We start from the raw sequence: 15,722 nt of genomic DNA on the forward strand, positions 1-15,722 counted from the left end.
CCACAACACCTATTAAAGTACCCTCTCTCCGTGGCACATATTATCCACATCTTCGTGTCTGTATGAGTTCGGCACCAACAACTGATTCAAATAGTCTAGCTGTGCCCAGCAGATCATGCCATACCGATCAGAGCGGTCCTCATATCCTTGGCTCTCTTGGAGACCAGCGGCATCAGCTGCAACGCAGGATCTCTGGGATCACGCTCCGCGATAGTCATATAAAGACTCTCGAGCTTTTGGATGAACGAGCTCAACAACGCTGGAGCATGTTCAGCAAGATCGGCAATTTCCGGATCCTAAAAGCATTGTCAGTCAGCATCCATCGTGATCAAGCAATGATAAAGCACTTACAGATAGATCAACGGCATTGAACGCAGCAAGTACCCATTCCAGTCTCCGAGCAGTATTGGTCGTCAGAGAGTTGCCGATTGTAACAGCGATGGAGAAGGCAATCAGAGGCGACACGTCCGTCGCGAGGTATTCTGGAGTGAAATGGATGAAGAGCTTGTCGAACAGCTCCACAGGCTGGCTTGACTGTAGCCACTTGATCGATCCCTCCTCATACCGGCCATCGTTCATCAATTCCGTGATCTCCTCCAACTCCAGTTCTTCCTTCGTCTTCTGGCGCGGCACCATTTGCCGACCAAAGCCCTGTGGAGATGGTGTCATTCGAGCTGTCGACACCTGGTGTGAACCAGAAGGCGTACTGCCTTCTCCAAGTAAGGCCAACTGACGACGATCTTTGAGTATCTGACCCTGGAATGCAACCTGTGTATTAGACATTTGCTGAAGGGTTTCAGACGTCGCTTGAAGGACTTGACCGAGCTTTTCAAGCCTGGTCAGGTCATGCTTCCTATCGGCCGCCAGCTGGTTAATCTCATTTCGGAGTCGAACCTCAACCTCAGTGGCGGCTTTCTCGGCGGCTGATACTGCCAAGGTCTTGAATGCTGGTACAATCTGCTTCTGCAGTGCGTCTGCCAACTGCATCTCAGTCTGTTTCGATATCTTCTGTGAGATGGTATCCGCGATAACTCGACTCATCTGAGGACTCTGCAAAGCGTTGTTGATGGCCACTGGGAGTTGAAGACTCAATTCTTGAGGCATCATCGAGTGGAGCGACTTCTGAACAGCTCCTCCCACTTGACTGCTGACAGCTTGTACAGTGGCCTCAGTAAGCGCGGGAACCATCGATTGATGCATCTGCGCAGCCAATATTCGCGACAAAGCCTTCTCAACGTTGTTCGTGAGAGTGGTAGATACGAGTCGGAGAACTGCCTCTTGACGAGCAACAGATGCCGAGTCCTGCACCACACGGTCATTTTGGATACTCTGATACAGGCTGTTCAACTCTTTCCGGAATTCGTTTGATACTCCACGTTCCACTTTCTTGAGCTCTTTGTCAAGCCAATCTCCGGAGATACCAATACTGACAGAGTCTGCTTTGGTCGAAGGCTCTTCAGCTGGAGCTGCAGCAGGCTGCTTTGAAGCAGCATCTTCTATGCCGTTGGTCTTTGCGGCTGGAGGCGCGTCTGTCACTGTGGGCAAGGCCTTGGTTGGTGAGGTGGTACGTGAAGGGACCTTTTCCGGCACGGGGGTCTCGGCAGCTGGTGTGGCCTTCTTCTTGCTTTTCTTGCTCTGCTTAGTTGGCGGCAATTCGGATACTGCTGCCTCGGCATCGGCGACAGGGGACTGGGCCGAGGCGATTGGCTCAGCGTCTTGCATCTCCACTTGTTCGGGTTCGGCAGCAGCTTCAGATTTCTTCGCAGCCTTCTTCTTCGATGCTTTCGCCGGCTGCTGTACTTCTTCGACAGCACTCTTACTGTCTTGTGGTTCTTCAATGACACTTCCGAGCCTCAACTCTTTGAGGTCGACAATACCTTCCTTTGCAGCGTCAATAGGATGAACAACCTTACTCTCAGCATCCCAGCCGAGATCTTCTTTGGCAATGCTCAAGCAGGTAACACCTTTGGAGTGCACAATGTAGAGCTCGAACAGTGCCGACTTCGCGTCAATGGCCTTTTGCTCCTCCGGTGTTCGATGAATTGGAAGAAGCTCGACACTTCTAAGCTGACCTCTGCCGGTGAAAGCAATCTCACGTATACCACTCATGCACGCAGTGGAATCTGGTTTCGGAAGCTCGGGGTCTTTCGCAGCAATTCGTTGAACGTATGCCGCTTGAGAGTATGATGAGCTGAGAGTATATCGTGGAGCTGACAGGTGGATAAAGAAAAGGGAATTACGCGTAGGGTGTCCGACGACGATGATGCCACTGGCAGGATGGTAGTTGACACTACAGATGCCATCAGTCTCGTTTTCATGAGGGAAGTTGATCTCCTGAACTGCTTTTCCCAGGGCAATATCCCAGAGCTGGAGAGTGTGGTTTTGTCGTAAGCCAACGAGGACATATCGCAAAGCGCCTCCTCTCACATAAGGGCGCGCCTTGTCGACAAAGAGAACCGAGGTTGGCCAGGACTTCTCTGTTGGTGACGCGGTCGAGAGCGACAGCAAAGGCGTCTCGACCGTCATGCCCGCAACGTGCGCAGCTGTAGCATTGGACTCCTCGATAAGCTTACGAATATCCCAGAATCGGAGCCTTCCGGTCTTGTCCAAAGAAACGATGGCGCTGTCATCCTCGCTGAAGGTAAAGTCTTTGCCGGCCTTTCCTGTAGAGATCTGGAAGGCTCGCTCTTGGAAGAATTTGTCAACATCAACCCGGCGGTTCTCTTCAGTGATGCCGTAACGCGAAGAGAGAGCTGTAGTAGGCCAAATGAGGTGTATGGCTTTTCCTCTGCCGATCGCAAAAAATTCGGGATGTCGTGAACTCCGCTTGGCTCGGGTCTTTAGCACACCACCTGCAGTGTTCTCGTCGGCCGGAGGATAGGGAGGGAAGATTAAACTGTCCGAGTCGAGCTCATTCTTCTCGAATAGGTCGTTGCTGTCTTTTCTGATGGTTGCGTAATACACAGCGCCACTCACTCCTGTGCCGAGGATTGCTTGGTCATCTGAAGGAGTACCATTAGGTGAGGTGGTGCAAAATGCGATGTTAAAGATACGGTCATGCGAGTTCTTGAAGACTTGTCGGTCAGTTCCATCCTCCTGTCGTATGATTCTCATACCGCCGTTCTTGACCAGGGCATAGCCGATATACTTTGAAGTGGCCGCCGCCAGGGAGCGGTCCAACTGGTCGAACTCTTTCTTGAGCCTTGATATCTCCATGACGCCGTCGTCCCGAATGCCGATGTCAGAACTTTCGCCGAGTTGCAATGTGAGTGAGACGAATGGTTTGATGGGGAAATTGTAGACGGGAACAACCCGCTCTTTGGAAGCCTTGTTGGGCAACTCCTCTGTATCTTCCCACTCGTCAGCGCCATCAGGTTCTTCCTCGGCAGCTTTTGCTGCGGCAGCATGTTCAACAGGTTTCTTCTGGTTGGCTGGCTCGAATGATTCGCCGTTGCTGATCTTTGGTGCTGCTGCCGACACGGGCTTCGAAGCTGCAGCAGTCAATTTATCGAGGACAGAGTCCAACGTCACAGGCTTTTCCTCCTTCTCTGGGATAGCAACTGAAGCCTCACGAGAGATTGTTCCTTGTCTGCTCGCAGATGCCAGTCGAGGGGTAAGGATCTTTCTCCTGGCAACCTGCCCGGCACTCGCAAGAGGCGACGCACCCTCCCATTGTCGATCATCATCTGCCTCAATGCTTTGAATTGGTACATCATTGGGTTCTTGAGCCGGAGCAGCGACTTCGGCTTTCGGCGTTTGTGGACGGGAATTCTTGAGGGCTTCGAAAGGGTTGACGTAGGTGAAGAGCGGTTTGTCTTGACCTGGCTGTTTGGTTTCGGCTTTCGAACCGACTTCAATTGAGGATGGTTCTTTGCTCGAATTTGCACGGAAGATGCGAACAGGTAGGTCAGCGGAGGTTGGAGTTGGCTGGCTTTCGTTCTTGGTCTCTGTGTCAGCTGGTTGTGGTCGAACTCTTTCTACAGAGGTCTGTCGTCCCAGTGTCGCAGTGCCCGGGTGAGCCTTGGAGAGAAGCTTCAAAAGAGCATCTTGAGAAGCGTCTCGAGCGGCAGTAGGTTGTGGATGACCACCACCTCCGCCTTGGTCTTCCAGTTTGAAAGGCGACTTCGATCCGGCTCGAGACCCAGAAGGTGGAGGACTCATAAACTTCGCGACCAAATCTGAAGCCGACACTTGTGGTGGTCCAGCCGTATTCTCCTTTCCATTCATGCCTTTAACCCCATTCTTGTCTTGATCTTGAACTTTGACAGCAGTAGGGAAGGCATTGGCTCCACCGTCGCCACCGGGCTGGGTTGAGGTACCGAAATTGAGTAGGTTGAGGAGGGACTGAGCTGTGACAGTAGGAGCAGGACCGGCTTGAGGTGTCATGTGGGCAGAGGAGGATCCGTTAGTGATGGAGGTGAAGGGTGGTCCAGAACTGGAGGGTAGTGGATGAGATGGAAGTCCGCTAGAGCCAGGGCGATTAGAGGCTTGGGACGGCGTAGCTGAGTCTCGCGCCTTTGGCTTGAGGTTCGCAAAGAGGGCTTGTAGATCGTTGGTCGACATTGTTCCAGTCAGTCTCAGATTAACAAGCTCTAGATGCTCACACAAGGCCTTAGAACACTAAGGCAAAGCTAGAAAAGGTGCAGACAGGTGAGACTTTCTTTCTCCAGGATGTCACACCAGGAGAAGCGAAAGTCAAAGTGGAATGAATGGCAGCACAAAGGATGTGCGGATTCAGGCTCGCGAACGCAGCTCAGAATGGATAAAGCTATTAAGCAAAAGGGTGAAGTGATTCACAGAAAGGTGAGCCGGGGAGAATGAGGTTGCGTTGCCAGTTGGGCCCCAAAGCCTCCAAAAATCGTGACATCTACGAGATCGACGCTAAAACATTTATTTGATCGACTCTCCATCTATTCAATTGTCCAAGCGCCGATGCCGATGCCGATGCTTGCCTGAGGCATTACTCCACCTCTCCATCTCCTCCATTGCAATTTGATCCCTCACTCCTCCATAACCATACCGAATCCTGTTCCCGCGCACAGTGTTCAATTGCAGTATACTTACTGGATTTGTGGCTCATTTATACTTTTCTTCATCGCCCTGCAAGGAAGCCTTGCGCGACTACGGACAACCAAGACAAGGACATTGCCTCGGTCCGCTCAATGACCCATCCCAGCCATTTGGAATCGGTTTCAAAAAAATACTTCCAATGATGTACTGCCTGCGGAGGTCCGTCGCATGCCCTTTCTACGCGATTTGAGAGACGTTATGTACTAACACAATACGCAGTTACCTTCCTTTACTCTTGCTCCCTCTACCATTGTCACTGTCACCAGTCCACCTCATCCTGTTGATCGTCTTGACTTACATCCTCAACCGACCTTGCATATACTGCTCCTTCCTGCTGGTTATTCTCCTAGCTAGTTCCTGTCACTGGTCTAATCGTTGTTTCATCGACTTCAGTCAGCACGGAGAGGAGACGTCGTCAATCGCGGCATGGTTCATCCCGCGTCTCTACACGAGTGCTTCGAGCGAGCAGGCAAATAGCACCTCTGATATGGGCGGATTTCTGGCGGATGTCGCGAACAGTACGGTAGCAGGCATGTCGCAGGCCCTCAAAGACTCTGCGTCTGGAATGCTGGAGGGAGCACGGCACAAGTTGACTTCTACTACACCTTCGCCAGTGACAGATGCGGGTGTTGGCACCCATTGGCTCAAATACTTGATTGGCAGATCGGAATGGACGTTGCCTTGCGTTGGTGTCAAGGTGGTGTTATGAGGATGAATGTGATGATTAAACATGGCGTTGGACGTTTTGACGGCAATCATGAGTATTGATTCCAAACACACAAGCATTTACTGGTTGGAGCCATTTCACTGTGGTCCACGCTTGAAGACCACTATCGTTGTGACCGATAGCAAAGACAGCATCGATGACTCGAAGTGTGAATACGCTCATACAACATGAGTTAAATATTGTACTATTGACTCTAATATGGGTCAAATGGCCTGCTGTGGCACCAGATTACAGCCACGTCCGCAGACAAGCTATTTGGCCGTCGCATGCCCACGTCGAGAACGACTAGATGGCGCTAAACCTTTGGACAAAATGCCATTATCACACCACTCCAAAATGCGAAACGCTGCGTGAATGTCGTCAAGCTCAAGCCTGCCGTCTTCAAGTCTCTCGAACCGTCAAGCCATCCCAGAGTTATTCAGCGCCAATCGCCTTGCTCAAACATGAGGCTGGGTGGTTTGAACGATACAAGTCTCCCAAAAAGCTCGGATGGACGACAGGCATGCCGATGGTCTTCGACCAAACTTCGTGTATTAGTGTCTATCATTCCTCCGGCTGTCATTGAATAGGCCAGTCGTCCTCTGTAATAGACGACCAGAAAGTAAAGACGGCCACCACGCTTAGCAGCGTGAAAAACGTTTCGAAGAGTGCCCCATCGACCTTTCCATGTGTCGGATTGCATATGTGTATCGAGATCACATACATAAAGACTTGGCCAATGGCGAACAGTAGTGCCGCTGCGATCAGGTAGAGCATCGGTTTGGTCTCTCCCAGAACTCTCAAGACGAGGACAGATTCGAGGATGAAAAATAGAAACATGCAGACCAGCGGTAGTAGCTGATAGAGCACGTAAAGCGCGATATTGCGGTGAGGCGACTGAAGCGAAGAATCCCAGTATCCGGACCAAGAGAAGGCGGTGTCGAGAGCGATGTAGCCGGTACCAACGAATATGGCCAGAGCGCTTCCAAAGATCAAGCCCATTGACAAGGGTGTGCCATCGTCGAGTAATTGATATCCCACAAACGCATTCATGAGCAACATCCACGAAGTTGCCGCGATGGCCGCTATGTGGACAGCCGTGAAGCCTTTCCTCACAGTGTTGTCTAGCGGGATACCACCGATCGTGAATATTTCGCAAATTTCAATCACAAGGTATCCTAATAGAAACAGCTGCATCTCCCGGCGTCCCACTGCAGCTGCTTTTCGGTTTGCGCGCCATAGTAGAAGGAATGTGACCAGTATTGCAAGGCCGGCGATCACTATAGACCCCACGTTCGCAAGATGTCTTCCACGGCTAAGTGAGATTCCGTTCAAGACGCAGCCTGCTCCATCGACACCGGTGTAACCGCTTCCCGGTGGTTGATTGTTCGTCGTCAGAATCTAGACATCGGTCAACGAAAATGCACATGAGGTCATGTGTGAGGAAGACCTACATTACATATAGGAAGTGTTGAGTCGCGACAAAAGTCCTGCGCACATATGTTAATCACCTTGTGTTACAACAGTGTGAACCGCCTTACTTGAAACTTCCCGAACTGTGTATTCCCCATCTATAGCGAGAGGTCTCCCAAAGACCTCGATAGCGAGTGGCGATGTATTGAATTGTCTCGTAGGCCAGGTGTACCGTCACGTTCGCGACACCATGCGCTCGTGTGCCTGAGGTGTAGTCAACCGGAGAGTGTGCGTCGTTCGATGCTGGACCGACCTCGGAGGTGAAATGTTGAAGGATGCTCGCTTCGTAGAACTTGAGCAAAAATAGCTGTCACTATTTTTCTCGGCGACGATCTTTGTGAGGCGCAAGAAAGCTGGAATGCAAGATTGGCTGCAGCTTGCTGCAGGAAACAGGAAGTTGGCAGGGAAATGATGGAGTGGACTCGACGCAGACAATTCGCTCGAAAAGGGTGGCAGGAAACCTTGTTTTCTTGGTGGAGAGAGGCGGAGATCAGGGACTCTTATCCGTCAACTAAGTGATCGATTTTATCCTTGTAGGCGAGAATGAATAGGACAAGGAGCGTATCAGGCGAGCAGGATAGACGATTATGGGAGTTTGTAGAAGAAAGCCAAGTTGTAAGAGAGGAGTCGAGGACCGTGACCAGCAAGGGAAGAAGCTCTGTGCGAGTCCCAGTTCAGACTGGTTTTGAGGTGGGCAGCACGAGCATTGTGGGAGCTGCGGGCGGAGATTGAAGGTCGCTGTGGCAGGTCATGGTTGCTTTAGGGTTGCCCACTCTCACACGACGCCCCCGGATGGCTTCGTTTCAATCTTGATAAGGATCGGTGCTTTAAGTGAGGATTCATCTCATCCTCAGAACACGTGGAATAACGTTACTACGATCTACTCTCGACAGGCTCTGCAAGGGATGCTCTATGATAAACCAGTGTACTCTCTGCGCCGTTGCCTGGAAATAAGTTACAAGATGCGGGACGGACAACTGCAGTGCATGATGCATCGATGCCACTTCTTTGAACGGTGGAGCTGTGGCAAACAACTCGTGATGCTGCTGCAGGTACGACGTAAGGCCTCTGCAACCAAGTTTCATCCTCTTCTAGCTGCTTCAAAGTCACTTCTCGAACCCTAGATTGACCCTTGCTGTGTCCTTTGGACAGGCTCATTATTGCCGCCCTCAACCGGTCTCTTCTACTTTGATGCTGTCCTCCGGCATTTCCTGCCTTTCTCTTCTAGCTGTGGAACATCGATGCGTCTGTGGTGTAACTTCGATCTCGTCGCCAAAATTTCATGCACCGGGTCTGGTGCCAGTACTCGACATGCTATCCACTGTGAGATCATTGATTAGGTGTACTCGTACTCCATCGTCATTGTCTGTTTGACAAGGCTGTGGCATGTCGTCTGTGCACTATAGTGCCCCTGAATACCACTCAACCGGCACTTCCCAGCTATTGGCCCCCAGGAACAGAATCGCCGCTGACAAAGGCCGAAACACATGGTCGTTCAGCCTGATGCAGGTAGTCTTGCGGAATTAAGATTTACGAGAGACGATCCGACGGAGCCGCTGCAAGGGTAGTTTGCTGTTCAAAATACGAGTATCTTGTACAAAACATAAGGATGCTGCCTCTCCAGGAACACCCTGAGTACTCCGTCTCTAATACTGCCCGTCGTTAGTGTTCGGGCTTACTGTGTAAATGCCTTGATTGCCTGAGTCTGGGGTCGACGGATACCAACGCATCTACAATTGCACAGAGGCACATGCAAATAGCATGGGGTATGCGATGCCAAAACCCCAAGTGCACGTGAGGCCACATTTTGCGGTGGGAAAATAAGGTTAAGCTTACCTACTAGCGCAATCGGGTGCAAAAAACATGCGCCATGATGTCGTCGAGATCCGACTGTCACAATCACTGTTCGTTCTGCACTTCGATCTAACTCGTCACAGACTCCATCCATCACTGTCATTTTCGTGTATTAGGATCTCCCCATGGGGATGTTCACGATATCACAGACCTCTTGATAGCAATTGCTCTGCATGTGCAGCATCGCGCAATCCACCACTCCATTGTCACTCACTACCTTGCCTCCTCGCCCTTGCCAACATGGCTACCTCCTCATCCACCCCTCAGTCGCGACCTCGCCGCGCTCCTCGCATCCAGTATGCAGAGGTTGACTCCGACTCTGTTGACTTCTCCGAAATCGAAACCCGACCCCAACCTCCTCGACGTTCCCGCCGACAGATACCAACATATCGAGAGTCGAGTGACGACGATTCTGATCTCCAGTCCGACTCGTCAATAGAGGTTCAACCCCAACAAGGAACAAAATCGCGGCCGAGAATACAGGAGACTGCTTCTTTAGCATCGCGGAAACGCAAAGCGGCACCCTTAAGAAAAGCTGCTGTTGGGAACTCGTTCAGCGCCTACAAGCGACAGAAGACTGGATCTTCCACACTCCCTCGCAAGCAAGATGCGCAAGTCTCCATTATTATCCCACCACCTCCTAGTGGACGAGCTCCTCCATGGCAAGAGCTCCCATATCATGTGTTAGTGAGTGTCATGAAACATGCAGCCTATCCGCTTTATGGTCAAGTGTCACAACCTACCGCCTCGTTACCGTGGCTGCTATCGATGTCGACTCTGTGTCGGTCTTTCCACGAAGCGTGCATGGCAGCACTACTCCACAACCCTCCGTTGTATCCCGCCTGGCGGGCCCACGGCCTGATAGAGCTCCTCAAGCAGGAACCGGAAGACTTGATGACAGATTACCGCGCGAAGATACACTACCTTGAGATCGAAGTCAAGCAGCTCCTGTACAAGAAAGCTGGCATTTCGTTGATGGACTTACTGACGCGGACACCTTTGCTCCAAGGCCTGCGTCTGTATTCCAACTATGATGATATGCAGACATCACTATGGGCTCAGCCCGCGGCCCAAAGAAGAATGAACTGGTCATATCCTACAGAGATGTTCGACCATTTCGACCGAGAGAACATATTCATGTTAACCTTCGAATGGAATGGAAGATTTCCCAACCCGAAAGAAGCGCTACAGACTGCACTGAGTGCTCATTCGCGGCCAGCATTCAGCAGATTACGTGAAGTATCCTTCCTAAACTTGACCTTGCCAGAGAAGACGACCAATGACGATGTGGCAACGGCACGAAGCCTTTTCACAGGTGCCCTCACAGACCTTGTCGAGTTGAAGCATCTGACATTGAAAAATTGCGGCATCTTGGATGAGGTCACTGCACCGCTGCTGCCGATCGGGCTGGAATATCTAGAGGTTGTGCAGTGTTCTCAGTTGACTTCACCAGCATTGGCACAATACCTGGCTGCAGGCGGCAGCACATTGCGAACGATGAAGTTGATCGGCTGTCAGTCACTGTCTTTGGGTTTCATGGCGGAGCTCAAGACTTTATGCCCTCGATTAGAGGATTTTGTGGTTGACATGTTCTTCATTGACCCAACATCTTTTGCGGATCGGGAGCCTCTGTTCCTGGCTCTATTGCCAGACGGTCCTCCAACTTGGCCGGCGAGTCTTGTCAATTTATCTCTCGAAAACATCCGTCACAAAGTAGCTAACGAAGCGCACGAGTTCTTGGAGTCGCTTGTCGAATCGTCAGAACAACTGCCACGTCTCAAGAGGATCAACATCAAGATGATATTGAAGTTGGCCGGTTGGCGCGATCGTGCACAGTTACGAAAGGACTGGCTGCCCAAGCTCCAAGAGGTCTTTCTGAACACAGACAAACCGCTTGATCAATGGGAGAAGGCTTCCAAACAATCTTCGCAATCATCCCAGCGACAGAGCAGTCGCCTGGCAACGAAAGGCCAAAGTACTGCGGAAAACACCGATGATAGTGACGCCGGTCCTGCAGTTGTGGTGCAAGGACGATGCGACGTGGTCAATCTTGTGATCTCGGATCAAAGACCTGCGCAAGACCAGTTTCGTGAGGATGACTTTTTGGATGATGAGCCCAGTGACGATGAGGAATGGAATGGCCGCGATCAGCAGCCGAGGTCAAGTGGGTATGCTTGGTGAATATGCATGGATGTGAGTTAGTTGTTGCACAGTGCAATGACACTAGATTTGGCCGGCCCTGGACTGGAAAACTGGTGCTTGTACAATGATTCCTGGCAGGTGCTTGACCAAAGTTAGCTCCTCAAACGATGCTTGATGTTAATGCCTTAGGACCATCCAACAGGTTCAATCGAAGTAACGTGATCATTGGAATTTCTCAGTGCGATTATCCTGATATCTACAAGTTTTACACCGCCCAAGCCCCACGCCGAGACATATGTTATCTCCTTCAAACCTTCAAACCAATCTCTTCAGCGAAAGGCAGAGCAAACAGATCTCCCACTGCGGATACTGAAGCCCTGGATTCTAATAAGCCCTTGGCAGCCTGCATAGGAATTAGCTTGATTTTGACATTAAAGAGTTGGGAGCACTAACCGATTTGACCTTGTCTGAAGACACCTTGTCAATCGAAGCAGCAATTTCTTCAAAGTTCGACGGCTTTCCACCTGCAATGAGACCTGTACCGGTGGCTTCGAGACCGGATGAAGTCTGCTGTCCAGCTTCAAGTGCTCGGTATTTCGCCAAAACTGTGGCCTTCTTGATATCCTCCTCTGCCACGTCGCCGGATGCAACCTTCTTGAGCGCATCAACAACGCCCTTGCTCGCCTTGCCAATCTGTTCCGCACTACCCTTGATGGTAACGTACAGTAGACCAGCGTCGGAATAGGAATCATTGGTAGTCGAGACATGAGCACCAGGGAAGTCCTTCGCGGCTTTTGACAGTAGGGAGAAACCAGGAGACCATTTGATAGACGACTCTCCTCCGAGCAGAGCCGCAAGGACTGAGATCTCCGGCTTGTAGGACGAGCCGGTAGTGTACGAGCTTGAACCTGGGAAACCTATAATCAACACATTTCCAGAGCCATGTGCAATTCTTTCTTCTCCTCCGTAGTATTTCGACGCGGGGCTCTTGATGTCGAATTTCCCGGATCCGGTGTTCAGGTCGCCGAAGCACTCCTTCACCCACTTCGAGACTTCGGAGTGAGTTGCGCCATTGGCGACAACGGCAATGTTGGAGGCTTGAAAGGCCGCCTGGCTGAACTCAAAGACGTTCTCGGCGTCGACGTACTTGGCGAGCGGAGTTGAAGACGTAGGGTACAGTGGTTCGCCGAGACCACGATGGAAGGCCATGCCATGGACCGAATTTAGGGCGAGTGCGGCTGGACTGGCAAGCAGTTTCTGAGTGGCTAGTTTCATGACACGAAGCACGTCTTCGTTGAGTTCATGGGCTGTATACCGTTAGATCTTTCCTGAACAAAAGGGCTGAGAACACCAACTTGTATAACGCGTTTTCGAAACGACCTCCCCCATCAGCTCGGCGAAGTAGGGCAGATCATCTCTGAGGAACTTGGCTGTGAGGACGAGATTCTCGCGGGAATGGGATGCAGACGTCTCGCCACCTAGGAGCTCGACTTCTCGAGTGATTCGTAGAGCTGATCGTTTCTCGGTCGACTATAAATCGTGTTAGTCTGCTTCTCTTCAGGCTTGTACTTGCAATGACGGACCAGGAAGGCGAATTTCTCGAGTGCGTCCGTCAAACCCGGCAGCGGCTGGTACCTCGTGCCGGCTTTGGCGACAACGGTCAGGGTTGTGGTAGGATTAGGCAAATCTCTGCTTGCAAACTTGACGCCATTGGCTTCACCAGTCTCATATCCAAAGCTTCCGGAAGCTGGTGCGGCGAGACCTCTCTTCTGTAAAATGGGTGCAGCAAGTTGGCGACGGCTGGCTCGCAAGGCTCTGGAGCCTAGCGAAGCTGGAGAAGCCATTGCGAAGGCAGGGTGAGGATCGAGATTCTTCGCAAGAGGTCAAAAAGTGCAGTTCGACGTACAGGAGCTACGAGCTTCAACAATGATCAGACTGCGTTTTGGCTGGGCGGTGATTGGTTGCACGTTGCCAAGCCGAGCCCCGGAAAAGAAGAAGTTGCATGGACTTTGCAGACCCATTCATTTCATCCTCACAAGTTCTTTTTCTTACCTACTCACTCTTTCTTTCTTGCGATCTTCAAAGCCTGCATTCCAGTTTTAATGATCTGCCAGGGAAACAAATATCATTACCGCGACCTCAGCACACTCAAGCGATGAGACTGGTTCGATCTCCAGCGGTCCGGTCGCAACACACATCTACATTGCACCTCTTCTCCATCACGTGACAACTGGAGAAGCATGGAGGTAGTGACCGACCACTATCCCCTATATCTCACAGCCACTAAACGATGGACAGGAATTCTCACGACTCTGCTGTCTGATCGTAGAAGACGTCTATGGCGGGTTCCTTGCTGTCAGACTCTCGTTGGCGACTGTTATCGTGCTGGGCTAACACCTCGAACAGCAAATCTTCAAAATCTTGATCCAACTGGGGCGACTTTCTGCTTCTCAAGTGGCGCAGAAATGTCGTCTACCCCAGCGGCAGGTCAGGACTGGTCTGGCTACTCTGATCCAGTTACGTCTGGTCTATCACCATACGACTTCCGACGGTTCACTGTCAACGTATCAGGCCAATTCTCATAATGCCTACAATCTTGTGCGGCTTGGAAAACTGCTTGCACTTGTTGAACGTAGCTACGGTCACGCGGCAGCGACCCTTATGGAGCATCTGGCCACGCTGGGTTATGGTACTGCGGACGATCTCGAGGCACACATTCGCGCGGACCAGGAAAGTCCTGCCCCCCGCATCAATGGACATTCTGCGACCGAAAAGCAGGTAAACGGTGATTTGAATCGCCGTGACCGTTTCATCAAGGTGCTGAAGGTGTTGATCGACAATCAATACATCGCTGCTGTGCGTGATGCCCACTTTCAATCACTTTTTGATGCTCGCCAAGATATCGAGAGACAGTATCGAGGCCTTGGAATGGCTTCCACCAAAACCAAAAAGTCACAGCTTGAGTTCGATATGAAAGTGGACGTTGAGCTGGAGAAGCGCCTAGACCCAACCGTATCGGCAGCATATATCATGCACGAGCTCATTTCCGACAACTCGGATGGTCCTGACACCAACACTGGCCAAGTATTTTTATCCCTCCGCAGCAGCGGCTCAAGCTGATCTTACCAGGGCAAGACGTTGCTATGCGTTGACTATCAAAACGTCGTCAAGTCAATACGAACTGAGAGACTAGCGCCTGCGGCGGCAAGGCTACTCGGCAGAGAATTTGCGACAATTACACAAGCAGTCTGTTCACAAATCGAGCTTGACTCCAACCCTTTCACGATTCGGTCTCTAGAAGATCCAATGGCTTCGAAGCAGCGAATAGACACATCTCTGCTCGCTGCTGATGTTGCTGTCTTGTCAAGAGCCGAGGATGCAGAAGACGGCTCGCTGGTCGACGGATACCCTACGAATGGCTACCATACTCCACATACCAACGGTACAAGAAATGATCCGCTTCTTAATCAGCGTCTGGCTGTACTCGCAGGAGGACCTTTTCGGTTCATCTCGCAAGATTTCGGTGGCTCGTTTCTCGTGGATAGAAAGCAGTTGGGCAACTATCTCCGTGACCAGGAACTATTGCGGCTCATGAGTGAGCGGGTAGATGGCCCAGCGCTTAGGATCATGCGCATGCTGAGCGATAAGGGCAAACTCGATGAGAAGGCTCTTCAAGAAGTGGGACTGTTGAGTGCCAAAGATTTGCGACAATGTCTTGCTCAATTGCAGGTAAAAGGGTTTCTCGAACTACAGGAAGTTCCTCGAGAAGCACAGCGCCAGCCTAATCGCACAATCTTTCTCTGGTTCTACGATGCCGAAAGAGTACGAAAAGTCTTTCTGGGTCAGCTTTTTAAGGCGATGGCACGGCTTTTTCAGCGGCTGCATCTGGAAAGAACCAGACTCTCATCAACACTAAGCAAGATCGAGCGGACAGATGTGCAGGGGAGTGAAGAAGAAATCCTGCCTGCCGGGGAGTTCCGGTTGTTGTCGGAGTGGAGGGAGAAGGAAATCTGGTTCACAGCGGAGCTCGAGCGTCTCGATGACTCTGTTGCCATGCTGCGGGATCTTTGATTTTGAGACAAGGGTCTCGGCGATTCATGACTATGATTGGCATAGAAGCAAGCGCGGCGTCATTGGATCTATTGTCAAGGAGCGTTCATTGCTATTGTCATGGCGCTTTTGGGTTCACATGAGATATCTACCATTAGACCTTCAGAGCAGTCTATTCTCGCACTGAACAGGATACCTACTAAAACTGCTAAAGCCATAATTAATAAAGCTATTCGCCAGTGATACTATCCTCATGGCATCTAAGCATGTCGATCGTCATGAAGAAGGGCCGCCGCTTTTATAAAAATGCTCCGGTAGATATTCGGAACCTTTTTCTTGGCGGTATGAGCTCCGGCAAGAGGTCTCAGTCACAGCTTAAGACTTGCGCAGTTCTTGTGCCATTGAAACGATCAAGTCAATCACTGCC

General features: G+C 51.1%; 5 protein-coding genes across 5 annotated transcripts; 2 read left to right on the plus strand and 3 right to left on the minus strand.

Moving 5' to 3' along the window:
* Positions 1-113: 113 nt before the first annotated feature.
* On the minus strand, positions 114-4,563 carry EDD37DRAFT_564655 (uncharacterized protein; the record flags this gene model as incomplete). Its single annotated transcript, XM_062814020.1, has 2 exons — positions 114-296; positions 352-4,563. 2 exons carry the CDS (start codon positions 4,561-4,563, stop codon positions 114-116), a joined length of 4,395 nt encoding a protein of 1,464 aa, XP_062670169.1.
* Positions 4,564-6,105: 1,542 nt separating this feature from the next.
* Positions 6,106-7,569, minus strand: EDD37DRAFT_406391 (chitin synthase III catalytic subunit). Its single transcript, XM_062812393.1, has 3 exons — positions 7,318-7,569; positions 7,231-7,266; positions 6,106-7,177 (listed from the first exon to the last, which is right to left on the minus strand). Exons 1-3 carry the CDS (start codon positions 7,345-7,347, stop codon positions 6,356-6,358), a joined length of 888 nt encoding a protein of 295 aa, XP_062670170.1. The 5' UTR covers positions 7,348-7,569; the 3' UTR covers positions 6,106-6,355.
* A 1,593-nt stretch (positions 7,570-9,162) lies between these two features.
* Positions 9,163-11,438, plus strand: EDD37DRAFT_630654 (uncharacterized protein). The gene has a single exon (XM_062816592.1). The coding sequence runs from the start codon at positions 9,344-9,346 to the stop codon at positions 11,282-11,284; it is 1,941 nt and encodes a 646-aa protein (XP_062670171.1). The 5' UTR covers positions 9,163-9,343; the 3' UTR covers positions 11,285-11,438.
* EDD37DRAFT_578204 (ubiquinol-cytochrome c reductase core subunit 2) lies at positions 11,439-13,223 on the minus strand. Its single transcript, XM_062814406.1, has 4 exons — positions 12,829-13,223; positions 12,601-12,775; positions 11,699-12,552; positions 11,439-11,648 (listed from the first exon to the last, which is right to left on the minus strand). The coding sequence occupies exons 1-4, from the start codon at positions 13,087-13,089 to the stop codon at positions 11,553-11,555; spliced, it is 1,386 nt and encodes a 461-aa protein (XP_062670172.1). The 5' UTR covers positions 13,090-13,223; the 3' UTR covers positions 11,439-11,552.
* A 73-nt stretch (positions 13,224-13,296) lies between these two features.
* EDD37DRAFT_630657 (DNA-directed RNA polymerase III subunit C3) lies at positions 13,297-15,535 on the plus strand. The gene is made up of 4 exons (XM_062816593.1): positions 13,297-13,491; positions 13,544-13,600; positions 13,652-14,329; positions 14,375-15,535. Exons 1-4 carry the CDS (start codon positions 13,486-13,488, stop codon positions 15,314-15,316), a joined length of 1,683 nt encoding a protein of 560 aa, XP_062670173.1. The 5' UTR covers positions 13,297-13,485; the 3' UTR covers positions 15,317-15,535.
* The last annotated feature ends 187 nt before the right edge of the window (positions 15,536-15,722 follow it).

Source organism: Exophiala viscosa (genome assembly GCF_022695815.1).
Source record: "Exophiala viscosa unplaced genomic scaffold EDD37scaffold_5, whole genome shotgun sequence".
NCBI lineage: Eukaryota > Fungi > Ascomycota > Eurotiomycetes > Chaetothyriales > Herpotrichiellaceae > Exophiala > Exophiala viscosa.

What these genes read in the sequence shown, in the direction of transcription:
- EDD37DRAFT_406391 (XM_062812393.1), bottom strand. Translation starts at nt 7,347, where the DNA reads ATGGGGAATACACAGTTCGGGAAGTTTCAA. An exon ending in CACAGTTCGGGAAGTTTCAA is followed by an intron (nt 7,267 to 7,317) that starts GTAAGGCGGTTC and finishes ATATGTGCGCAG; the next exon opens with GACTTTTGTCGCGACTCAAC. An exon ending in CAACACTTCCTATATGTAAT is followed by an intron (nt 7,178 to 7,230) that starts GTAGGTCTTCCT and finishes ACCGATGTCTAG; the next exon opens with ATTCTGACGACGAACAATCA.
- EDD37DRAFT_630657 (XM_062816593.1), top strand. An exon ending in TCTATGGCGGGTTCCTTGCT is followed by an intron (nt 13,601 to 13,651) that starts GTCAGACTCTCG and finishes CACCTCGAACAG; the next exon opens with CAAATCTTCAAAATCTTGAT. An exon ending in CTGACACCAACACTGGCCAA is followed by an intron (nt 14,330 to 14,374) that starts GTATTTTTATCC and finishes TGATCTTACCAG; the next exon opens with GGCAAGACGTTGCTATGCGT.
- EDD37DRAFT_578204 (XM_062814406.1), bottom strand. Translation starts at nt 13,089, where the DNA reads ATGGCTTCTCCAGCTTCGCTAGGCTCCAGAGCCTTGCGAGCCAGCCGT. An exon ending in TTCGAAAACGCGTTATACAA is followed by an intron (nt 12,553 to 12,600) that starts GTTGGTGTTCTC and finishes AACGGTATACAG; the next exon opens with CCCATGAACTCAACGAAGAC. An exon ending in CTTCAGACAAGGTCAAATCG is followed by an intron (nt 11,649 to 11,698) that starts GTTAGTGCTCCC and finishes ATTCCTATGCAG; the next exon opens with GCTGCCAAGGGCTTATTAGA.
- EDD37DRAFT_630654 (XM_062816592.1), top strand. Translation starts at nt 9,344, where the DNA reads ATGGCTACCTCCTCATCCACCCCTCAGTCGCGACCTCGCCGCGCTCCT.